Raw genomic sequence first — 27,223 nt, 5'->3', positions numbered from 1 at the left:
TTGATAAATCAATTGCATGTTGCGTAGTATTTGGTAACATCCAGAAATTCCTGAATGTATCCATCTGACACAATCCAGCATTCTGATTGGTTAAAATCTGAATTACCTATCAGGTCAAAGGAGATAGTTTTATGTGAACTTGGCAAACTTACTATGCCCGACTCAGCCCAATTTGGCTCTGTATTGTGCAAATTTACCATGTTCTGACTGAACCCAATATAACCCTATATTGTGCAAATTTACCATGTTCCGACTGAACCCAATATACCCCTACATTGTGCAAACTTACCACGTTCTGACTGAACCCAATATAATCCTATATTGTGCGAACTTACCACGTTCTGACTGAACCCAATATAACTCTATATTGTGCAAACTTACCACGTTCTGACTGAACCCAATATAACCCTATATTGTGCAAACTTACCACGTTCTGACTGAACCCAATATAACCCTGTATTGTGCAAATTTACCACGTTCTGACTGAACCCAATATAATCCTATATTGTGCAAATTTACCACGTTCTGACTGAACCCAATATAATCCTATATTGTGCAAACTTACCACGTTCTGACTGAACCCAATATGATCCTATATTGTGCAAATTTACCACGTTCTGACTGAACCCAATATAATCCTATATTGTGCAAACTTACCACGTTCTGACTGAACCCAATATAATCCTATATTGTGCAAACTTACCACGTTCTGACTGAACCCAATATAACCCTATATTGTGCAAATTTACCACGTTCTGACTGAACCCAATATAATCCTATATTGTGCAAACTTACCACGTTCTGACTGAACCCAATATAACCCTATATTGTGCAAACTTACCACGTTCTGACTGAACCCAATATAATCCTATATTGTGCAAACTTACCACGTTCTGACTGAACCCAATATAACCCTATATTGTGCAAACTTCCATATCCCCAATTGACCTTTTCAGCTCATTTTCAAAATGGGAACATTGTACGACACATTACATATGTATAGTTTGTAATAAGACTTTACTGATATTTTCAACTTACTTTTCTCTTTAGTTTCACCAGTAGAGTATGGCATATTGGAACAACAACCACCAAATAGAGTGAAACGTGGACTCATGCTAATGTCTAAGATTATGCAGAGTATAGCCAACCACGTACCATTCACTAAACAGCAACATATGTTAATTTTTAATGATTTCTTGAAGAATAATTTTGATTCAGGAAGAAAGTAAGTGTTTTTAGTTTTGTATATTTTCTGACCAGTTTTTTAGATATCAGCATCATCCTTTCATTTCATTTGTCCACAGATATATTTCAATACATTCGTCCGTACTTACTTCACTTCTACCATTATTTGGTCATGATTCCAGAATGCTTAAGAGTTTTGGCTTCACTTTGTAAAATGTCAAACTATCACCTCAGTGAATTTATTAATTTGACATCTTTGAAAACTACTAAATGTGATTGCTTTTATATTTCATATGTAGTTGCTGTGGATTGACCTTTCTCAGATTTGTTCATACTATAACAATATTTTTGTGAATTTGACAAAGACAAATTGACATGACATTGATTAAAAATCAAATCTAGTGAAGATCATTGTCATTGTCTCCAGAAAAAAGTGTTTTTCTTCCTTCCTACACATCAACAATTTGCTTATTATTATTTTTTTATAGATTTTTTCAGGAAATTGCCTCAGACTGCCAAACAATTGACAGTAATAACCACAGTCTTTCAATCCACTGTGATGCTAATGTTCTTGCGTTGCATCGTCTACTTTGGAACAATCAAGAGAAAATAGGAGGTTATCTCTCAAGTAGTAGGTGAGTGATTGGTCAGTTTTGATCATGTGATCAAATAGTAAGTGATTGGGCAGTTTTACTCGTGTGATTCAATGTTTCTGCTGTGATTGGCTGCAACAAAATTGATTACTGATTGAAGAAATTAATATTTTTCTAAAAGAAAATTAGATCCTCTTGATATCTTTTGAGTTATGTTCCAAATTACTTCTCATTTTGATCAGTTCTGATTTAACATTAAAATGGATATTCTGTTCAAGATATGCATAAAGTATTGGTTTCATTGATTCAGAATTGATTTAAAATTTAGGTACAGTAACATGCTCGCTGTCTTTTTCAGAGATCATAGAGCAGTAGGTCGACGACCTTTTGACAAGATGGCTACCTTATTAGCGTATTTAGGCCCACCAGAACATTCCAGAATTAATGCAGATACTCAGTAAGTATTTTCTCTTGCTCAAAATAAAATCCTAGTTTGTGTTTTTGATTATTTACAATATATGTTGTATTTTCACTTAGATAAAAAACATTGGTTATAGTTAAAAATAACTCATATTTTAATGATCCAGCATACAGTAAACACAATGTTTGGTTTATGTAGGATTCCATTGAAGATGAGCTAATACGGTATAATTTTAATTAATTGTTTTATTGATGGAAATTTTTTTAGGTTTTAATAATCGTGTTAGAGGTAAATAAATAACGCAAACAAATGTATGTAATAACCCCCCCCCCCCCAAAAAAAAACAAAAAAACATATGAATACAAATTGAGAAACGATAAAATTAAACATTAAAAGAAATACACACTGCACAATACATCAGATTTTAACAAGATTGCGATATCACAAGCTTGAGAAAATAAAACAAAGTGACATCTATTTACCAGTTAGTGCTTGTGATATGTTGTATATGCCGTGATATATACCGGTAGTATAGCGCCCTCAGTGTTTTGATTATGTCATTTATTGGTAACATTTTGTACCAATATTTTGACTGAAATAATGTCGCTTGTAAGAAAGCTTAAATTGAAACTCATTTACCTTACAAAGTAGGTGGACAACAGATATGTCAACCTGAATATAAACATTTCTCTTTTTCACCTCTAGATGGAGCAGTATGAACATGACCAGTACAAAATTTGAGGAGTTCATGACAAAACACAATGCACACGAAAAGGAAGAATTTAAACAAATTCAACAACTTAATATTTTCTACCAAGCCCATACTTCAAAATCGTCCAATCCTGTCTTTTATTACATTGCTCGGAGATACAAGTGAGTATTTTATGTTCATCCTCTTGTCCTGCCAACTCTTGTTCGATATGGGAATCATAGTGACGTGTACAACGTGTGTAAATGACATGAAATTTGAAGACATGCTGCGAGGCAACCACCACTCTTTTAAGTTTACCATATGCTCTTCATTTATAACATCTGTTGAATTGGCAGTCAATTAATACCAAATTCAACTGTTGTTTTCTTTTGCAAAATAATCTTACAAATTTTTTTCTCTCAAAATTTATTATCAAAACATCTGTCCAATGGGAAATTATGTCCATTTTGGCCCAAATTATCAACCAATTTACTGAAAAATATTGAAAAATGTTTCACCTACAATTTTGGAAATAATGGCATTAAAGTTTAAGGCGTTTCTTGCAGCATACATGCAAGCTATTAACTCATAATTTGATTTGTTTTCTCGAATGAATTTGCAAAGTGCCAAACACTGGTTTATCGATGAATATGTTTTGTTTTGCAGATGTGGTCAAATAAACGGTGATCTGTTGATGTATCATGTTTTATTAACTTTAAAACCCTATTACACAAAACCCTTTGAACTGGTCTTGGATTTCACACATGTTGGTGTTGATAATCGATTCAAGGTAAATAAATTTGATGTTCTTGACTTTATATCTTACAAATTTTTATATTCGTTTAAATACACTTCATATATTTTTAACGGCTGGCTTTCCTAAAATTGACAAAAATAATTTCAGAATTTAGAAAGAGGTTATACTCTAGCTGTTTGAGAACAGATCATAGCATTCAGTATCGAACATTAAATCACTTTATGACATTCACCCATACAATTTAATGGAATATGTTGTAATTTACCATCAAACTTCTATTTTACAGACTGACTTCCTGTCTAAGTGGTTCATGGTGTTTCCCACCTTTGCCTTTCATAATGTTTTTGCTGCATATATTTACAATTGTAATACTTGGTTAAGGGAGTATACAAAGTACCATGAAATAATCTTACTCTGCTTAAAGGTAAGCCTTGTAATCATCATAGAGATTAGTTTTTACATTGCTTCAGATTCAGAAAAAGGTACATGAACATTAGAGTTTTAATAACACAGACTATTGTCTTCCAACTGTTAATATTGTCAACCTGTTGTAAATTTCAATGAAGATAAAGATATGTGGAAAATATTTTTTTTTTTTTTGGGGTTACAATAACCCAAAACAATTTTATTTGACCATCTTTAAACTTAAGATGTCTTAGCATTCCAAATACTTTTACAATCAGTGTTTTTATGAGCAAGCTATATGGCTGAGATACTGACACTTATGTAGTAATTCATCCTAGTATCAAGTTTCTAAATAAACGCTGCTCGGACTGATAAATATGATATATAGTAGATAATATTTGGAAATCGTAGTCCTAAGGAACTATTAAAAATAGCTAGACGTTTTGAGCAATGGCTCTTTATTGATAGCACAGTAATTATCTTCTATCTATACGTTTAAACATTTACTTTTTAATAGTTACTTAGGACTACAATTATCAAGTTTATTACTTCATAATTGAATCAATGTACTTGTGTCACCAAAGGTAAAATTATTCTAAAAACAATTACCATTTTATGAAATGTTTGAGAATCCTCCATATTTTTTTTTTTATTTCAGGGTAATCGTAAATTAGTCTTTATAGATCAACCTAATAAACTGAATGAATATATAGATGTTGATTCTCAGGCACTTCCTGGTGCCACACTTTCTATTGATGAAGATATAAAGAGTTTTAATAATGCACTTAAACTGTCTCATAGAGATACTAAAGTGGCTATTAAGGTAGGTGAAAATAGTAGTTGGAAAGTCCACAAAATATTGTACCAAACATCATTGCTTGTTACTTTTTGTAGTTACCAGTCCTATCAAAATTTAGTGTTCTACATTCGGAGATTATTAGTCCCTGTTCGAACAAAGTCCGAAAAGGGGGACTTATACTTCGGTCTATGTCCGTCCGTGCGTCTGTGCGACCGTGAGTCCATCTGGAGTCATATCTCAGAACCCCCTTGAACCGATTCCGTTCATTCTTTGCATGTGCCTAGTACTTTATGTGGGACATATGCACATGCAGTGGTTTAGCGATTCGATTCAAAATGGCCGACTGGCAGCCATCTTGTTTTTTGAAAATGTTGTATTTTGGACATGCTTTTTCAGTTTTCATTCAAACTTGGTACATAGATTATACATGTTAGGATACATGTTCATGACGATTTATTTCGCAATTGGATTAAAGATGGTCGACTGGCAGGCATCTTGTTTGGTTTTTTTATGCGGTATCTTGGATGTGCTCTGTCAGTTTTCATTCAAATTTGGCACATACATGTACTTTATACATGTTAGGATGCATGTCCATGACAATTTGTTTCAAAATCTGGTCAAAGCTGGCCGATTGACAGCCATCTGACTTTTTGGCCTTACTACTATATTTCCACAATTTATGTACCATTTTCATTCGTATTTGGCACATACATCATACATATCAGTGTGTTTCATAATCAGATCAAAGATGGCTGAATTACAGCTGTTTTAATTTTTGGCCATATTACTACTACACAGAACACGTGTTTTGATGAAAATAAACAATCTGTTGTATACGCTACTTGGAACTCAAGTTTCAAGAACACGCTCGCGACAACCCCTCCGCTTTAATATGATGAGCACAAAGAGAACTTTCAAACATTTAACGGGGACTGTGTCATTTTCAATGACTTGTTTTTTTTCCATTTTTTTGCCAGTATCTATGTCAAGTAATACTGAAAATAGATAAGCAGCAAATAATTGTAAAATGAGAACCGATCATAAATCATATCAGATGTTCTATTGTAGATCAAACAAGTTTGCAATTTGTTTTTCAATCACACTTGGTATGATTTTTCACTTCATTTTTATCAGACCATGCACTAAAGATTGCTTATTTGTTGTCATTATTGTTGAGTCTAGAAAACCGTTAGAATTATTCATAATTCATCCTTATAAACAGCATTTTCACACCAGTCATGGGAAAGTGTGCACCTCTCATTTAGGTATTTGATATTTGTTAGGAAATGTGCATGTTATAATTTGTAATTGAAATATTAAGGACAGTTAAATTTGAATATTATCCCAGTCTGTATGAGAAATAACCTGTCTAATATAATGCCAGTCTGTGTGAGAAATAACCTGTCTAATATAATGCCAGTCTGTGTGAGAAATAACCTGTCTAATATAATGCCAGTCTGTGTGAGAAGTAGTATTTCTAATATTATGCCAGTCTGTGTGAGAAGTAGTATTTCTAATATTATTTTTTATTTTCCAGCTTGGTACAAGTGCATTACAAATAACTGCCACAGAGAAAAGTAAAGTACTAGGCCAATCTGTTTTATTAAATGATGTTTATTACGCATCAGAAATTGAAGAGGTAATTTAGTTTATTGCACCCCATTTAAATGAAACGTATATGCTGAGTCAGTTCATTTTGGAATATTAAAGGTCTAATGCAAATACTGATACACAGAATCTGATGTTACTAATATTCAGATTACTTTATAGTTATCATTGGTTAATACTAGTTATGTTTGGTTACTATAGGTTTGCTTGGTAGATGATAATCAGTTTACATTAACCATTGCCAATGCGCCAATGCCATTGTCTTTCATTCATAACGACTGTGATGCCATTGTACAGCAGATTGTTCATATACGAGCACGCTGGGAACTTTCACAACCGGTAAGTGTTCACTTCTATCGTTCATTTAACGACAATGCGTCAGTAACCTGTAAATATCATACCTGGTACATGTATATGTATACATAGTAAACTACATGTTGCAGTCCATCACAAATTACCTGCTTAGTTTATTCTGTATAGTGACCACCCATCATCAATCACACAGTTCATTGACCTGAAAAAATGGTTGTTACTGCTCACAAAAATGTACCATTTGTAAGTAGTGAGGATAACATTGTACTCTCCACTTGGAGAAAAACTAGTTCTGAAGATAATTCGCTTACTAGTAAACAGGCATTGATTGCGGTAAAGAAACTAGTAAACAGGGACTGTTCATAACAAATAAAGAGTACTACCTACTAAATACTGACAAACTATGCTGGAAGAAATATGCTTAGAGCAACATTCATGAGGCAATGAGTGATAGCTGCAATTAATTTTTGCTGTAAAGTCTTGCTTTTTTTGTATGGAATTTATTTTCACTGATTTTCGACAAGTTGAATGTAAAATATAGGGGAAAGGTATATTCGCTGGATTTTGTTTTCACTGAATCATTCCTTCAGTTTAAATAACCAAAATAAAGTATTGTACAGTATTACAACAAATCAGATTTTATTGTTGTTTCTCTCACTGAAGCATTCTAAATTTGTCAGAAGCTGGTGACAGTAACTAGTAAATAGGTGAAATTACTGATTATCGATAATCCCTGTCGAAACATAATTATACAGTCTAAAATGAGGACTTGTGTTTTGTGTTCTGTCTGTCTGTGTTACATCATTTCTCATACATGTCGGCCTGAATTTTCGTCAAAAAACAAAATAACTAAAATTTTGGAATGTCATTAACCATTCCTCAGGCATACCCCGTTGATTGTATTCAAACATTATATAAACATTACACATGATGTACGTCAGTTTGTTTTGTGATTTGATTCAAAATATCCGACTGGTGGCTTTTAATAGCCTGTAGCCATTTCTTGGACATACTTTGAGAGATTTTATTGTTACAAGAAATATTTTGTGTAACCCAAATTAAGCATGGATAATGTCATTGACAAATGAAAATTAAGATGTTTTTGTTACTATATTGACGAACACACTGTAACATCAAATTTTCTAACCAGTACTTGGTTGACATTAACTGACACTGATAATGTTGCCAATTTTATGAGAATACCGCAAAATATGCGTGAAGGCACTACTGTGGACTGATGCATGGCAGAGGTCATTATGACCTTGTATTCTTGTGATAAACTTATTATTATACATTTTTTTTCGGATTGTAGTATTAGTAAAATAAGAAATTATAGCCCAAAATGGCAAGTGAAAATGTTCAGTGACTGTATTTTATTCCCATCATGCACTGTATCATTTCTGCATCCAATGTAAACAAAGAAAAGTGTTCAACTGTGTGCTGGAGTGTGTGATGATGCGGCCATTTCTATTTTTTTCGATTCCATGATCTAATAACAGCTGTAGCGAACAGTGCCATTTTTTTATATTCAGTTTGAAATGACGGTTCATTGTAATATATCTTCATATTCTGTCTCACAATGGTCTTTTATTACTCTTACAGGATTCAGTTCAAGTTCATCCCAAAATCAGACCTAAAGATGTTCCTGGTACATTACTAAATATGGTATGATTTAATACATTGTATCACTATGCATAGTGGACATGAGAAATGTGGTATTACTATGCATAGTGGACATGAGAAATGTGGTATTACTATGCATAGTGGACATGAGAAATGTGGTATTACTATGCATAGTGGACATGAGAAATGTGGTATTACTATGCATAGTGGACATGAGAAATGTGGTATCACTATGCATAGTGGACATGAGAAATGTGGTATTACTATGCATAGTGGACATGAGAAATGTGGTATTACTATGCATAGTGGACATGAGAAATGTGGTATTACTATGCGTAGTGGACATGAGAAATGTGGTATTACTATGCATAGTGGACATGAGAAATGTGGTATTACTATGCATAGTGGACATGAGAAATGTGGTATTACTATGCGTAGTGGACATGAGAAATGTGGTATTACTATGCATAGTGGACATGAGAAATGTGGTATTACTATGCGTAGTGGACATGAGAAATGTGGTATTACTATGCATAGTGGACATGAGAAATATGGTATTACTATGCATAGTGGACATGAGAAATGTGGTATCACTATGCATAGTGGACATGAGAAATGTGGTATTACTATGCATAGTGGACATGAGAAATGTGGTATTACTATGCATAGTGGACATGAGAAATGTGGTATTACTATGCGTAGTGGACATGAGAAATGTGGTATCACTATGCATAGTGGACATGAGAAATGTGGTATTACTATGCATAGTGGACATGAGAAATATGGTATTACTATGCATAGTGGACATGAGAAATGTGGTATTACTATGCATAGTGGACATGAGAAATGTGGTATCACTATGCATAGTGGACATGAGAAATGTGGTATTACTATGCATAGTGGACATGAGAAATGTGGTATTACTATGCATAGTGGACATGAGAAATGTGGTATCACTATGCGTAGTGGACATGAGAAATGTGGTATCACTATGCGTAGTGGACATGAGAAATGTGGTATCACTATGCGTAGTGGACATGAGAAATGTGGTATCACTATGCATAGTGGACATGAGAAATGTGGTATTACTATGCATAGTGGACATGAGAAATGTGGTATTACTATGCATAGTGGACATGAGAAATGTGGTATCATTATGCATAGTGGACATGAGAAATGTGGTATTACTATGCATAGTGGACATGAGAAATGTGGTATTACTATGCATAGTGGACATGAGAAATGTGGTATCACTATGCATAGTAGACACATTACTGACCTGAGGTGACACAATACTGACCTGAGGTGACATATTACTGACCTGAGGTGACACAATACTGACCTGAGGTGACATATTACTGACCTGAGGTGACACTACTGACTTGAGGTGACATATTACTGGCTTGAGGTGACACATTACTAGCCGGAGGTGACACATTACTGACCTTAGGTGACACATTACTGACCTTAGGTGACACATTACTGACCCAGGGTGACACATTACTGATCTGAGGTGACACATTACTGACTTGAGGTGACATTACTGTCTTGAGGTGACATATTACTGACCTGAGGTGACACAATACTGACCTCAGGTGACATATTACTGACTTGAGGTGACACATTACTGACCTGAGGTGACACATTACTGATCTGAGGTGACACATTACTGGCCTGAGGTGACACATTACTGACCTGGGGTGACACATTACTGACCTGGGGTGACACATTACTGACCTGAGGTGACACATTACTGACTTGAGGTGACATATTACTGACTTGAGGTGACATATTACTGACCTGAGGTGACACAATACTGACCTCAGGTGACATATTACTGTCTTGAGGTGACATATTACTGTCTTGAGGTGACCTATTACTGACCTGAGGTGACACATTACTGACCTCAGGTGACATATTACTGACTTGAGGTGACACATTACTGACCTGAGGTGACACATTACTGATCTGAGGTGACACATTACTGGCCTGAGGTGACACATTACTGACCTGAGATGACACATTACTGACCTGAGGTGACACAATACTGACCTCAGGTGACATATTACTGTCTTGAGGTGACATATTACTGTCTTGAGGTGACCTATTACTGACCTGAGGTGACACATTACTGGCCTGAGGTGACACATTACTGACCTGAGATGACACATTACTGACCTGGGGTGACACATTACTGACTTGAGGTGACACATTACTGACTTGAGGTGACACATTACTGACCTGGGGTGACACATTACTGATCTGAGGTGACACATTACTGACTTGAGGTGACACATTACTGACTTGAGGTGACACATTACTGACCCGAGGTGATACATTACTGGCCTGAGGTGACACATTACTGACCTGAGGTGACACATTACTGACCTGGGGTGACACATTACTGATCTGAGGTGACACATTACTGACTTGAGGTGACACATTACTGACTTGAGGTGACACATTACTGACCTGGGGTGACACATTACTGATCTGAGGTGACACATTACTGACTTGAGGTGACACATTACTGACCTGGGGTGACACATTACTGATCTGAGGTGACACATTACTGGCCTGAGGTGACACATTACTGACCTGAGGTGACACATTACTGACCTGGGGTGACACATTACTGATCTGAGGTGACACATTACTGACTTGAGGTGACACATTACTGACTTGAGGTGACACATTACTGACCTGAGGTGACACAATACTGACTTGAGGCGACACATTACTGACTTGAGGTGACACATTACTGACCTGAGGTGACACAATACTGACCTGGGATGGCACATTACTGACTTGAGGTGACACATTACTGACTTGAGGTGACACATTACTGACCTGAGGTGATACAATACTGACTTGAGGTGACACAATACTGACTTGAGGTGACACATTACTGACTTGAGGTGACACATTATTGACCTGAGGTGACACATTACTGACCCGGGGTGACACATTACTGACCTGAGGTGACACAATACTGATTTGAGACATATTATTGACCTGAGGTTAATTTCTGAGATTTAAATGACAGTATTTTATTTTTTTACTTGTAGGCTTTGTTAAACCTTGGAAGTTCTGATCCAAGTCTAAGGTCTGCTGCCTACAATCTGTTGTGTGCACTAACATCAACGTTTAATCTAAAGATTGAGGGTCAGTTGTTAGAAACCTCTGGACTTTGTATTCCTGCCAATAATACGATCTTCATTGTATCAATTAGTAAAACATTAGCTGCTAATGAGCCTCATCTAACTCTTGAGGTAAGATTTAAATAACCTGTCATTTTTGGATAGAAATCTGAAATGACTTGGAGTTCTTCTTTTACACTCAATTGGACGGTTAAAAATAGCTTACTTGTACATATTGGTTTGTTTTTATTAGTTGAAAATATTGTTGACTAAATATTTGTCATTTTGGGGTCTATTATACTTCACATGTAATATAAAACTACTTCCTGTTTAACTGTATACAGCCATTTGCGGTATATTAAGTCATATTTCAGATATGCTGAATTGTTCGAGTTACGGACATCGAGTAACGAACATTGAGTTCTTAAAACAACATTGAGTTAAAGAAATGACCACGCCCATATTTTTTAAACCACGCCCAAATTGTAACTCAATGTTCAACAGAACTTTGAGTTACGGGCAACATACTTATTGTTTTTTGTTGAACGTTCACATTCCGTAACTAGAACTTTAGATAACATTTAACTAAATTTCGAGTTACGGGCAACATATATTTTTTGTTTTGTTTAACTTTAAAATTTTGTAACTCAAACTTTAATTAACTTTAATTATTCAAACTTCAGTTAACTGAAGTTACATCAATGTAGATTTTTATTATTGTTCAAACATCCACATACCATCATTCATTTTTAACCATGCATTAAGCTTGCTTGTTTCAACTTTAGGGCTTACTTCTTTGAAGTAACTGTTAACTGTTAATTGAACATCGAGTTGCAATTCGGGTGTGGTTTCACAAAAGTAGGCGTGGTTTCAAAAATATGGGCATGCACATTTCTGTAACTCAATGTTTTCGTAACTCAAATGTTTGTAACTTAATGTATGTAACTCGAACAATTCAGCATCTCTATGTTTCATGAGACGAGCAGTTTGTAATATAAAAATCTTCTTCAACTTCTTCAAATATTTTGTTTTGGGTTGGCTTAACACCAGAAATGTGAAGATTTTGACCACACAATAAACTGTGTTTGATCTATGTATGACAAACCACAGATTTGGTTGGTCAGGGAAATCAGTTGCTCACACCATAAAAGGAAATTAATTCTTTTGTCCTTACTTTTGTTTTTCTGTGTCGATTGATAAGGAACCTTCAAGATTATGACGATTATGTTAAATGAAGAGATAAATTTTGACAAGGAAAAAGTGTTTATTTCAACTTAATTTATTAGCATGACATATTTCATGTACATTTTTAGTCCCCGTTCAGTCGTAGCCTGAAAGACGACTATTATTTCTTATTTCTGGTTTCCTTCCGTCCATCCCCTTTATGTCTCCAACATATTCTCAGAAATTCTGCAGCAGATATCAATGAAACTTGGCAGGTTGATGAACAAGTCTCTGTTGAATATGCACATAATTTTTTTTTCCAGATTTGAAAACCCTATGTGGGTCTTTTTCAAGATTTTCATCCAAAATTACCTCTCCCGACTGCACTGAGAACAACTGAGCATGCTCAGAATAAATAATTAGCTTAGATTGCATACCTTGATCTGAATCAGTGACAGATGGGTCGTAACATTACATTCTCAGTAGAATATGTAGAGGGGTGTCAGGGCTACATTTTGATGGGAAATAATAGTGGTGATAATGAAACAAACCCAGGTCCTGGTAATATACAAAGACCAGAATTAACAAAGAAGTCAAGTTGTTATTAAGGTATAGATGCATGTTCGTGGGCATTCGGAGTGATTTTTTTTTTTTTTTGCCTTTCTTACCCAGACAGTCTTGGCTAGATTGTGTTCAAATTTCGGAGCATTGTCAATGCTGGAACCTGCCCAAAAATGGATTTTAAAATATAGGGAATCGAGGCACGCGTATGTGATTAAAAGTCCCGAAAGTTTGTTTACGTTGCTCTTTGACTGACAAGTCACTGTTGATGTTATATGCAAATGAGTTGCTGGCCTCAGTTACGGTGCGGCAATGTGTAACTTCCTGTCCGCGACCCTGTTTAACTTACCTCAAGCGCTACCAACTAGTCTTGCAAACTACAAAAAAAAAGACAAGACGTAGACGCTTCCAGCATGCAAGCGGAATACAAAAAACATACAGTTGTAAATGATAAGTAAACTTTTTCACCCTTATCTCGCAACATGTCGACAACTTCTAGCCTGGCAGCTTCCAGTGGAGTACTGTTAAATATTTTTTTTTTCAAGCATTTTTTTTTCTCCGAATGCATTATAAAACTGACTAATTTTACATGTGTCGTTTCGCTGTAACGATCACCTTGCTGATAGCATTGCGATGTAGTAGTGGATAAACACCATTCAGACCATTGCTGTGCTGTCATCGATAACTAACGTTTCAGTGGCAAAATACACAAACGTGAAATGCTCGGTTACTTAAAAATAAAAAATAACCCGAAAATTACAGAAACATCGGCAACGAGATGCTGTTTTTAAACACTGCGGAAAAATCACGCACTCTGCGATGCTATCTTGGTTACCTTAATCGGAAACCCCCTTGTCACCTAGCATGCATCTGTAGCGATGTCGCAAAGTACGTTGTATGGCCGTGCTCGGCGACCTCTGGTACTATGGCACTCTATGAATGAGGTATTTTCAAAGGTCAGGGTTCGTTTTATTTTTTATCGACCCGTCGCGTCTGCTCGTAGTTGAATGAAACCTGTTTCGGTGTACAATAGTTGTCTTCCATTTTGACTTTTTCTCACCGGTGTTTGAGTGATTGAGTACAAAAACTGTGAATAGCCACTAGCCGTTGTGTAGCAAAATACTACGGCCCATTTCAACCTGGCCGTCTAACTTCGCACGATCCATTTCACCGGAGATCGTGAAAAACTGTGCCATACAGAGTATTTGTTAAAGGTTTGAGGAAAGGTAAATTTAGACTCAACCCACCCAATGGGGATCGCTTTGTTTGTATAACTGTATGAATATCTCATCGGCTTTATGTAATCCATTGTGCCCCTCTCTAAGTGGAAAAGATAACACGACGCCATGACAGTTTTCACGCAAGGTTTTGACTCCGCGGACGATTTTACGTCCGTTTCCCTAGTATTCTAAATATTTTTATTTTATTTTTTTATCTGACGATTGAACATCAGCAAGCGTCGGTGTATGATGGATTTTGGCACGTCGTCGTGATGCAATAGCCATTTTTGTGGACAATTAACGTCACTTTCATAAAACGGCCATTATCTTCGTTCGTGTTTTCTGGTTGGTCAGAGAGATTGAAAATTAATTAGCTCCCACAGTTTTTGTCAGTTTGTCTTGACATTTTCACACTATTTTGACAACGTCTCTACGAACAAAAGGACGTCAGGGCTTATTTTTAAAGCTTTGCATTCTCGGACAATGACATTCGAAGTGTGAAATACTGACCGGGATTGACTATACGGCACACATCCTGCTTGACAACTTTGTAATATGAAAACAAAACATACTAAATATACGCCTGGACGCCCATTTGTTAATAAACAACTGATAAACGTTGTGTGAAAGTTTCACTCAAAATAAACAAGAATTGTGCGAGCTATTTAGATTTGAACTTCCATGGTAAACTGAAAAACTCAAGTGGAGATAATGGCTAATTTGCATAACCATTCACTTAGTAAGAAGTTTGCTAATGCTCATAATTAAAATGACTGTAACAGTTCCAAATTTAAACCTATTATCGTTTTGTAAAAAGTTAAATATAGTGCATAATATGGAGATCCCGTCATTACTTTTTTTTCACCATGTTTCTTTTTGATTATTCATGTACAGCCTTGCTAAATCTTGCTAAGCATTCAAAAGAGAGAATGTTTGTACCATTTTTCTATATTTTAAAATCGTCTTTTGAGTATGTTCCACTATTCACAATGCTGTGAAATTTTAACAGTCTATAGCCAAGACTGTTTGGATAATAAAAAGCAAAAAAAAAGAAAATCCACTCTCAAGTGCTAACGAACCTGCATCTATACCTTAAAGGTACATCAAGGTTTACTCAGATTTATGAATGCAGTTTCTTGAGCATGTATACATAGTTTAATGTATGAGACATAGTTTGGTTGCACTTGTGTACTCTGAGATTTTAGAAATCACTTTATGATGAGTTGTACCATAGACCCTCTATTAGAGGGTCTATGGTTGTACCCACATAGAGTACATATTAATTCAATTGTTTGCAGAAGTTCCATGTATTATTTTAACATGAGTGTTTTATAATTAAATAAAGGGGACTATGACATTCATGTCTTGTTAACTGTTCCTCTTGGATCTTGGATGTTGTGAATAAATAAAAAATGGGTACTTTCACTTAAGTGATGTTTTTTTTTGGTAGAGATTCACTGTGATATTCTTATTACTGCTTAATAGCGAGACTGTAAATGTAACGTTTTTTTTTCTTTTCTTTTTTTGCAGTTTTTAGAAGAGTGTATATCAGGTTTTAGAAAGTCCAGTATAGAGTTGAAACATTTATGTTTAGAGTACATGACACCTTGGCTGCCTAACTTGACAAGGTATGTTTGATCTTGGTTGCCTAACTTGGCAAGGTATGTTAGATCTTGGTTGCCTAACTTGACAAGGTATGTTACATGTTGGTTGCCTAACTTGGCAAGGTATGTTACATCTTGGGTGCCCAACTTGACAAGGTATGTTAGATCTTGGCTGCCCAGCTTGGCAAGGTATGTCAGATCTTGGTTGCCTAACTTAACAAGGTATGTTACATCTTGACTGCCTAACTTGGCAAGGTATGTTAGATCCTGGTTGCCCATCTTGGCTGCCTAACTTGGCAAGGTATGTTAGATCCTGGTTGCCCATCTTGGCTGCCTAACTTAACAAGGTATGTTACATCTTGACTGCCTAACTTAGCAAGGTATGTTACATCTTGGCTGCCTAACTTGGCAAGGTATGTTAGATCCTGGTTGCCCATCTTGGCTGCCTAACTTGGCAAGGTATGTTTGATCCTGGTTGCCCATCTTGGCTGCCTAACTTAACAAGGTATGTTACATCTTGGTTGCCTAACTTGGCAAGGTATGTTCGATCTTGGTTGCCTAACTTGGCAAGGTATGTTCGATCTTGGTTGCCTAACTTGGCAAGGTATGTTAGATCCTGGTTGTCCATCTTGGTTGCCTAACTTGGCAAGGTATGTTAGATCCTGGTTGTCCATCTTGGCAGCCTAACTTGGCAAGGTATGTTAGATCCTGGTTGCCCATCTTGGCAGCCTAACTTGGCAAGGTATGTTAGATCCTGGTTGCCCATCTTGGCTGCCTAACTTGTCACAGGTAAATGACACTGGCGTTTAAACTTGACAAATGAATGGTAAGGTGAAATATCAATGTGTAGCTTTTAGGTAACCACACCTTGAAACCATCTGACTAATTTCAAAAGTTTGTTTATTTTGTGACACCTTAGTTGCCTAACTTTGTGAGGTAGTTCATTCTGGGTCACCTTGTTTGCCTAACTTCACAAAATTGTTGATAATGGAACAACTTGATTGTCTAACTTGAAAGTGTAAGTTTGATATTGGTGCAACTTGGTTGCCTAACTTAACGAGTGAAATGTTAGACTAACATTTCATACATACATATGCTTGTACAGGTTTTGTAAGCACCCAGATGAAGCAAAAAGGTCCAAAGTAGCAGTAATTTTAGATAAATTAATAATGATGACAATAGAAGAGAAAGAGATGTATCCGTCCATCCAAGCGAAGATTTGGGGTAATATTGGACAAGTAGGAGACCTGGTAGATGCAGTACTTGATAGTTATATTAAGGTAAGTGAATGGTGAATAAACCACAGATTATCTCGTTTTGTTTTAATTGATTAATCTAAAAATAAAAATGCATTTTTATTGCCTAAATACATTGAATATTAATAATGAACAGATACCAAACAGTTGAAGTGACTTTTCTCACCAGTGCATGATGGGAAATGTAATTTGTTTATTATGTATAAATGGAAGGAATTTGGAATTTGAAGGAATTTGACAAGATTAGCTTCCTAAAGCTATTTCAAATTCCTTTTACCTGTAAATAAATTTATATTTTCCCTATTTCAAAATTGTATTTTTCACGAATAATATGGGTAATAAACCATCATATCAAATCTTACAAACACCATTGTTTACAATAAAAGGATATATTGTCATCGGTCTGTTGACACTGTTATACACAACTCATAGTGGCTATGTGTGGAGTGTGTGTTAAAACTTTGATTTGAATAATCCTCTGATTGACAGTCATGTTGAACATTTTTTAAAAAAACTGCTTTCGCATCAACTTTGACAACTCAACAACAATTGTGTTTAATTCTTGCTCAACTAGTAAAGTAACATTGTATTCTATAAATATAGATTATGTATCGGGTATGATGGAAGTACTCAATGCATTCTGCATTCAAAACAAAGCCATTTTGCAAAGCACTCCCACCAGATGCATCATAATGGAGTGTGATTTGCAGACTTAAATCAGGTTGCCATCTTTCCTTTATACACCCAGAGCTGCAGTTTACTTGTAATAAAACTGTTTTATTTGTTGTATAGACAAGTGCTACAGGTGGGCTTGGTTCACAGAAAGCAGAAGTAATGGCAGACACTTCAGTAGCGTTAGCATCGGCCAATGTTCAATTGGTATCACAAAAAGTCATTGAGAGAATGTCAAAGGTGAGAGCGCCCTCTACATTTGATGTTGATGTTAACATAGCAGCATTAAAGCGAGGGAGTCGTCACCTGCGCATACGTCAGATGGCCATGTGTCATTGTTTACAGACAAGTTTCTACCCATTAGCCTTTGCATTTTTAGCCCTTGTTGTTATCGTCGCTTGGTGCGCTGGTGATGACCCTCTCGCTTTAATATTGCTGAAAATCTATGTTAAAAAAAAGCAGTATTTGAAGTGACCTACCCAGATGTTGTTCTCTTGAGTAGCAGCAGATAAGAGCTGAACTCTCAAAATATAGTGAGTATTGGTCACAATGTCCGATACTCATTCATTGTTTTCAGTGGTGAATGAATGTGTAATTGTTTTAAAATCAAAATCTGGATACATTGGAAGATTATGTCCATTTGGTTCAAAATAAAAAAAAAAGAAATACATGAACAATTGCAAAATGATGTACAAACAGTTTGGTTGGAAAATGATGGTGTTTTACGATATATTGGGTTTAAATAGATTCATTTAATGTCTCATGTTTTGTATTCTCTCAGCTGATAGACAAGACATGTATGTCTCCAACATCAACGTTAGAACAGCACCTTATGTGGGATGATATTGCTATACTCGCTAGATATCTACTTATGCTTTCATTCAACAACTGTTTAGATGGTAAGTTCTCACAACTGTTAAATGACTTCACTGTCACACAAATATGATACATGGTTTAGAATATGAATCTGCACAGTATTTGTGGACCAGTGAACTGTGTATTCATTTTTGCCTCTTTTTTAAAAAATCATCAAATATCAAGCATTTCTGGCATTTATGAATGGATTTCATTCAAACTTGATACATACATTAGACATTACGGGTTCCTGATGCACATCATTTTATTTTTCAGATTGGATTCAAAATGGCTGACTGGCGGCCATTTTGTTTTAATGATTGGGCTTCTAGAGCCATATCTCTTAAATGCTTTGACTGATTATATTCAAATTTTATATATTCGTTATACATCTTGTTATATATATACATGTATTCAAAATGGTTGATTTTGAATGCTGTTCCAGAGCAATATCTCTCAATATGGACAAGTACTTGTTTGACGATCAGATAAAAATGTCAATTATTTTAATGTTAAAAAATCATATTCCTGACATGGTTATATTCTAGCTATATTACTATAAAAAAAATATATATCTTAAATTTGATAACTAACAGGGACTGTGCCATGCATGGCTTGTTTCTACCATATGTAAATACATAAAACTTAATCTTTACCATGTATGTATGTCTCTGTTCCACTGATATCTCAAGGAGCACAAATGTTAATAAACAATCATTATGTATTTTACATGTGTTGTCTACGTCGCTATCAGTCCCATATCGAACAGGACACAGCATGAAGACCACTGCCCTTTAAGTTTCCATCCAAACTCACAAATATATTTCTCTTACTAACTTACTGCAATGTTCATGTTTATTCATGTTTAATATTAATTATTTTCTTTTCCAGTTGCCAATAACCTTCCATCCCTGTTTCATATTGTAATATTAATGGTGTCCACCGGTCCCCTATCACTGCGTGCCTCAATTCATGGTCTTGTTATCAATATTATACACTCTTTATGTACATGTTCTCAATTGAATTTCAGTGGTAAGTAAATTTCTTTCTTTCTTCCTGACATTGTCTCTGTGCAGTGTGTCAAGAGAGTATTAAATTTGGCAATCTTCATTGAAATAATGCATTGCATTTAAATTGAAACATACATTATATTTATACATTTATAAACCACACAAAATCAGCCAATCAAATCATCACCTGGTTGTTGCAAGATTCAACTCAAGCTGATTGTTTAGTATTATGTGAAATATTTAATGACAAGCAAGGTCATTTGCTCACACAAGGAATACACCAAAAAATCACTGTTTATATAATGGTGCTATGTGTAAATTTCAAATTCTCTCAACAATATTTTTTTAATTATATTACTATTGTAAGGGATGTATTTTTTTAGAAACACCTAATAGAGATATGATTCTGAAAACATAATGCCATGATTTTTATTATATTGCGTTGGTGATTTTCACATAGAATTTGGTTTTACTTGTGTTAAACTGGTATAATTCTAATTCATTTTAAAGGGTTAGAATTTACTTGCTGTGTATTGCACGTTTTGTATTAAGATTTCAGGGCTAAAACACACTCCATATAGCATATGCATAGTTAGACGAGATGCATGACAAAATCAACAATTCTAGTATATTTCAATGAACTATAGAGTAATAACAACCATACTCTAAAAACAAAGCAAAAAAATAAAACAAAATACCATGTTTATATTTGTGAAAGAGATGACAGCTCTGGCAAATGACAGGAATGCTTTGAATAGCATCACAAGTTTGATTTGAACGCAATGCTGTATTGAATGTGTACGTTCCTCACAAGAACGATTTTTTTTTTGAAAAATATTTCCATTTTTGGAAATAAGTTATATTCAATTTACTACTTGTACCAATTTTCTCTGTTTTGATCAGTTTATCATACACCTTCAATCACTATGAACAGTACCCGCAACTTGCAATCAGTTAGATATTTTGTAATTTTTGCTTTAGTTTGATGTAATTTTTAGTACCGTAGTCAATGATACCTTTGGCTAGGTATTTCAAACTGACTTTAAATAAACGAATTGAATTGAATTGAAATTGAATAAGCCAGTTTATTCACTTTTTGGGTTGAATGACAGGTATTCTATGTGATAAAACTATCAATAAATGTTTCATTTGCAGAAGAAACCAAGAATGTTTTGAGGCTAAGTCTGACTGAATTTTCACTTCCTAAGTTCTATTTGTTGTTTGGTATTAGTAAAGTGAAATCAGCTGCTGTGACGGCATTTAGGAGTAGTTATCGTGATCGATCTGTCAGTCATTCTCCACAACAATGTGAACGGATGCCACTGAGTTCATTGGAGGTCATTGTGGATGCACTTCTAGAAATTATGGAGGTATGAATGATATTAATACGAGTTTATTGTGAGGATACTAGTAAGTATTCATCAGGACAGTGGAGAGAGACTGTACTGTCTGAGTGCATAATTTATGGTATCCTTGTAATAACATTATTGTTTAAAAGTACTCTGCCATTCCAGAGCCAGGTCTCAGCCGTCTATGGATGAATTTTGTTCAAACAAACATCAAACATTATGGAACCTTGATGTACCTTGATGTACAACATTTTGTTTCTCAGATCAAATTAAAAATGGCCCGACAGGTGGCCATTTTGTTTTAACAAAAGCTGTTTCAGCGCTATATCTCAGACATTCCAAAACCAAACATTTTTAAGCTTTAGATCTACATATGCACATGTATTCCTTCAAGATGGCAGAATGGCGGCCATTTTATTGTCAAAAAATCATCAAAATCAAGCAATTCTGCCAATCCAGTACCGGATTTTGATCATGTACAAACATTGGACATTGGTTAGTTTTTCTGATTGGATTCAAGATGGCCGAAGGGTAACCATTATGTTTTAATGAATGCAGTTCTAGCGCTAAATCTCCAACATGTCCTGACTGATCGTGGTGAAACTTAACATATACATCATGTTGCATTCATTTGATTATCTGATTCAGATTGCTGAATGCCGTTGTTTTAATGTTAAAAATTCATCAAACATTTCTGCATCCTCGGGTCTGGATCTCTCTCATGCATAGACAGATTTTGTTCAAACTTGTCCATTGAACTATATGGGATCTTAATGCATGTTTCTTTTTTTGTCGGATCGAACTCAAAATGGCCGACTGGTGGTCATTTTGTTTTAGTGAATGCTGTTTTGGAGATATATCTCTGACATTCATGTTTAAATCTTATATATTTCTTAAACTTGAGAACTCACTGAGACTGTAATGCAAAAACCTGTTTACTATGCCTATATCCAGCATTCATCCGGCATAGTTATTGTAAAACAAAAAAACATCTGCTGATAATTATAATGTTGGGGACCCTTTCTAAAATCAGCTGATCAGCAATCTACAGGGAATATTATGGGATGTATTGTATTTCATTGCAGGCATGTATGGAAGACATTCCTGATTGTGTTTGGCTGGAGAAGTGGACAGAACAGGGAAAAAGGTGACACCAGGAATATATTTTGAAGTCATATTAAGTGTTATTGATAGACACAAATTGTATATTTTTATTTACAATTATAAATGAATGACTTGTTATCTCAGAAAGCAGTTTTATCCATTTGAATCAAACTTGTTGACGCGTGAAATAATTTCTGTTTTGATATCATTTGTAGGTTTGCATTTCAATACAATCCAGCTCTGCAACCCCGTGCTATGGTAGCATTGGGATGTATTAGTAAATCCACAAGCAATTCACAGATCAAACAGTTACTTAGGATACTATCCAAGGTAAGTTGTGCAACACCACCTTCATATCATTTGTTATAGCGCCCTCATAGTTCTAATATTAATTTTATTCCCATCTTGCCATATGACCAATTAATGCCTGTACAGTACAGTACAATATTCGAAAATAGGAACTTATGGATTGACCGCTGTGTATGTGTTCATGCATCCATGTATGCGTTCGGACCTATGTCTTGGACATGCCCGGACCGATTACATTCAAACTTCAAACATACATCATACATAATATTATACATATGCACATCAATTTGTTTCATGATCTGATTCAAGATGGTAAAATGGCGGCCATTTTTGTATTAAAAAGTCATCAAAATCAAGCATTTCTTGGCTTGTATACAGATGAATTTTTTTCAACCTTGGTACATACATTGGACATTATGGTACCTTAATGCACGTCATTTTGTTTTTCAGATCAGATTCAAAATGGCCGACTGACATGCTTTGAATAATTGTGTTTAAATTTTGAATATTTATTTCACATCATCACATTGGTATCAGATTTATTGGTTTGACAATCCAATTCAAAATGGCCGACTGGTTTTGTTTTAATGATGTTGCAGCATTGATATGCAGATTGCCGCAAACCAACTTATCTGACACATACCGCACGTGGAACCTATGGGAAAAGTGCTCGAAACTATTTCCACATTGTGTCAACACAGGTGGCGCTATTCGGTTAGTTTGCGCCATTCTGTGTGTCAATGCAATATTGAGAAAAATTAGACCTTTGACCTCACAATTTACATGCATTTTATTAATAATAAAATGAAACATTCTGATGAGTGTTGCGTGTTATTGTAATTGATCAACTCATTAAAGAATAAATCTTGCTAAAAATCGGGAGAGAATGTGTTCAAAATAAGAAAAATACTTGTATATAGTTCTGCTGGAGAAACGCTGAGTAAAATGGTGGCGGATGGATATTTAGCCTTCAGAGGCTAGTTATGTGTCGTATGACACAGGTCTGTGCTGAATAGTGCCACCTGTTTGACACAATGGATGCTCCAGAGCAATATCTCTCAATGGGCCATTTCAGTTTATATCTGCACCCCCCTGTTGATGAGGTCAGATTTCCAGCACTGTATGATGGGGAAAATACCTCGGAATTCCAACTGTATATGGAGAAACAGAATCTGGAAATCCAGACCAGTATGGAAAAAAAATTCTGGAAATCCAGGCAGTTATGGCTACTAAATATAATATGGCCTAGTTTATCTCACCACATACCAGTTGATTAGGTTGGATTTCCAACACTGTATGACTAAAAAAATTTGGAATTCTGACTGTATTGGGCCAGTATGTAATAGTTATTACTGAAATTAGATAATGATAGTGGGACGAATGAGCTCATCAACACCGTGAATCAGGACTAGTTTGGATTTCCATTATCAAATATAAAATTTTTAACTTGGTAAATTAGCATATGATGAGAGTTATATTTGGAAATCCTACTCTGTATGGTGTCACAAAGGAACTCATCAACACCATAAGTAGTAACTATAGTTTTGGATTTCCATTACTGTATGGTGAATGGTGATTTGGAAATAAAACTTTGTATGACTTATACACCCATGGAAATTATACCCTGTATGAACACACAAACTCATCAACAGGGGGGGGGTGCAAATATAAACTGGAATGGCCCAATATGGACAAGTACTTGTACTATATTACTATAAACAAAACTATTAATATAACTTAGATTTGATAACTAACGGGGACTATGCCATGCATGACTTGTTATACATGGTTCAGTATCCCTAAGTTACTGCATGCCATAATTGTTGGTATCAAGCAGGGTTTCTGCATCCCACCTTACTAAGAAATTTAACGTTCAAATCACATAACAATACCCTCTAATTACTATATATTAAATATATCTCTGTTAGTAAAGTATCAATGCATCATAGTCACACCACGTTTGATTTGATTCCCATGGTACTAAATACATTGTTTGTAATTTAAAATTGATGACTACTATCACAGTGATTCTTTAATTAACTGATACTTTGCTCTCACCATTGTTTTTAGGCTCTGGATACTTTCAGTGATATTGTGTTAATTGATTCCATTGTCATGTGTCTTACAAGGTTACAGCCTCTTCTCCAGCAAGTAAGAATGCATTTATGTCACAACTTATCTGTTGCTATAGTTACAGCTTTGGTGTTCTGAAATATGTGATGCAACCATGATAGTGAGACGATAAATGAGCAAAGGCAAACTCAATCTGTGTGCAAAATAAACGCTAGTAATTTGTGAATTTGTGTCCGGTTTGGTGAAAGCTATACAGGAGCTTTGTGGCTTTGATATATTCCTATTTTCATTAAAGTCAGTTCGTTTTTCAAGGCTTTGTTGAGTGTGTTTCTATCGTATAATATCATTAAGTGTTTATAACATATTTGGATGTTGATAATTAATTTTGTACATTTTCCTAGGATTCACCATTACATAAGGCATTGTTTTGGGTAGCAATTGCGGTGCTGCAGTTGGACGATGTCAGTCTGTATGCGTCAGGGTTGGCCTTGTTAGAACAGAATATATTGACTTTGGACGAACAAGGTGTATTTGAAGACACGGTATGTATTTCAAAATTCATGACTATCAATGGTTGTAGCGTAAAAAGAGTGACAAACGATCTGTTGTATCATAATGCTTTGATTAATTAATAAAAATGTAGTATGATAGGTATGACAGATTAGTCTGTACCACCATCGACCCTAGAGGTACAAGTGGTTAACATTGTTTGTATAATTCACAGAGTCCAGAGGAAGTATTGATGGAGATAAGGGAACCTTTAGAATGGCATTTTAAACAAATGGATCATGCAGTAGGACTCAGTTTTGTCTCAGATTTTAACTTTGCGTTAGTTGGTCATCTCATCAAAGGATATAGGCATCCGAATCATGACACAGTAGCCAGGACGATCAGAATTCTCAACAAGTTACTAGCCATTGTGGCAAACTATAAAAAATGGTGAGTCTTCAACTCTCATTTCTGGAATAACTCTATTAAAAGTTTATTTTTTTCTTCTAAGTTTGGAATGAAAGTTTAGGAAATATATTTTTATAGTTAGCCCTTCAAACTTTGTTTCTTTGAACTTCTTGTCACTTTTCACAAAATAAACCAGCATAATTTGTGTCATATTTTGTTCAACAATTTTAGAAATTATAGAAAAATGCACAAAATTTTTGAAATATTGATTTTACAATTAAGTAGGAGAATCAAAGGTTATAACAGAAACATAAGTAGTTTCAGGTTTAGCCAAGCCTTCTCACTTTTCTTATTTTCCCTGACAGCGATAAGTTTGATGTAACTACAGAAAGTGTTGCATTCTTGGCTGCTTTACTCCCAGTCTCTGAAGAAGTGCGGAGTCGATGTCGAATGAAACATACACAGCCGCCAGGAACACCAGAATCAACACCTAGTGGAGAACCATTCGGATCCGATTCACTTCATTCAAGTCCATTTACAACTGCAATGCCATTACCCCCTCTTCCACCTAAAATGACAAAGAAACAAAAACAATTACAGGAACTTTCACCGCCGAGCGTCAAACAGCAGAGGAGCTTGGACTCTGCACTTGAACAACAACGCGTGCAACAAACAGAAGCTGAAAGAACAAATTTCAAACAGCCAAGGAGTCTTGATCTTGCACACGTGGGACCTAAAACGCAATCCAGCATAGATCTGAGTCACCATCGAGTCGGTATTAGTCCTGGAAACGAATCAATAGTAGCAGAGGGTATTGGAATACAAATCACAGAAAGTCACAAAAATGGGGAAGCAGCGAAGAAGAGGAAAGTTTCGACAATTGCAGAGAATAGTGTGCTGCTTGATGAGGAGGTGTTAACTGATAAACAAACGCAGGCATTACTATTAACTGTACTGGTAAGCATATCTATTAAATGAAAATTATTATCATCATGTACTTTATGGAATAGCGACATCAATTACAATAAATTTGTAAATATCACATACAGTTTTTAGGGAAATTCTAATGCCAATATATATTCATATATATTCTGACATACAGTTTACTCAAAAATCTAATCTAACTAAACAAATATCTATCAGTAACTAAAATCTAATAATATATTAAATCCACTTTTCGTATTAGTAACATATATTTACATTCATTCACATCAAGACCTGATTAAAGATTGTGTCATTGTGTTCATTATAATATCTTAGACATGTCAGTTACATTTAAATTTTACACATACTCTAAACAAATCATTTTTAATTTTGATATTATCGCTGATGATAAAATTCACTAAATGAAACTCACAGGAATATGTGAAATAACAATAGATCTTGTTGTTTCCTTGTCGAGTTTGAATCTGGACAATTATCTTATGTTTCACCTTAATAGGATTGTATTGTGTATGCAGTCAGTCACTGTGATTGCTTCTCTTTTGACAGGCCACACTTGTGAGGCATACCCCGGATGAAACAGAATGCAGAGTGTTGTATGAATATCTGGCTGAAGCTTCTGTTGTGTTTCCAAAAGTTTTTCCCATTGTGTAAGTATCCAGTTTCAGTTTCC

General features: G+C 35.2%; 1 protein-coding gene across 3 annotated transcripts in view; it reads left to right on the top strand.

The window, feature by feature from the left end:
- The window catches only part of LOC100372317 (neurofibromin-like), an 87,464-nt gene that overhangs the window by 40,130 nt on the left and 20,111 nt on the right, over positions 1-27,223 (top strand). For all 3 annotated transcript variants that reach the window (XM_085491395.1, XM_085491393.1, XM_085491394.1), the window contains 24 exons: positions 1,051-1,225; positions 1,674-1,820; positions 2,137-2,235; positions 2,905-3,072; positions 3,557-3,680; positions 3,934-4,071; positions 4,711-4,875; positions 6,389-6,490; positions 6,661-6,798; positions 8,374-8,436; positions 11,463-11,666; positions 16,010-16,107; positions 17,189-17,363; positions 18,132-18,251; positions 18,793-18,910; positions 19,758-19,898; positions 21,032-21,246; positions 22,311-22,372; positions 22,545-22,659; positions 24,709-24,789; positions 25,113-25,253; positions 25,436-25,650; positions 25,974-26,565; positions 27,100-27,200. In XM_085491395.1, the coding sequence (XP_085347521.1) occupies positions 1,051-1,225; positions 1,674-1,820; positions 2,137-2,235; positions 2,905-3,072; positions 3,557-3,680; positions 3,934-4,071; positions 4,711-4,875; positions 6,389-6,490; positions 6,661-6,798; positions 8,374-8,436; positions 11,463-11,666; positions 16,010-16,107; positions 17,189-17,363; positions 18,132-18,251; positions 18,793-18,910; positions 19,758-19,898; positions 21,032-21,246; positions 22,311-22,372; positions 22,545-22,659; positions 24,709-24,789; positions 25,113-25,253; positions 25,436-25,650; positions 25,974-26,565; positions 27,100-27,200 (3,697 nt within the window). The remainder of the gene's footprint in view (positions 1-1,050; positions 1,226-1,673; positions 1,821-2,136; positions 2,236-2,904; positions 3,073-3,556; positions 3,681-3,933; positions 4,072-4,710; positions 4,876-6,388; positions 6,491-6,660; positions 6,799-8,373; positions 8,437-11,462; positions 11,667-16,009; positions 16,108-17,188; positions 17,364-18,131; positions 18,252-18,792; positions 18,911-19,757; positions 19,899-21,031; positions 21,247-22,310; positions 22,373-22,544; positions 22,660-24,708; positions 24,790-25,112; positions 25,254-25,435; positions 25,651-25,973; positions 26,566-27,099; positions 27,201-27,223) is intronic.

The sequence above is a fragment of the Saccoglossus kowalevskii genome, chromosome 16, assembly GCF_978046115.1.
Source record: "Saccoglossus kowalevskii chromosome 16, keSacKowa6.1, whole genome shotgun sequence".
NCBI classification, from domain to species: domain Eukaryota; kingdom Metazoa; phylum Hemichordata; class Enteropneusta; family Harrimaniidae; genus Saccoglossus; species Saccoglossus kowalevskii.
Note: the sequence above shows the minus strand (reverse complement) of the source record. Positions and strands in the feature narration are given on the sequence as shown.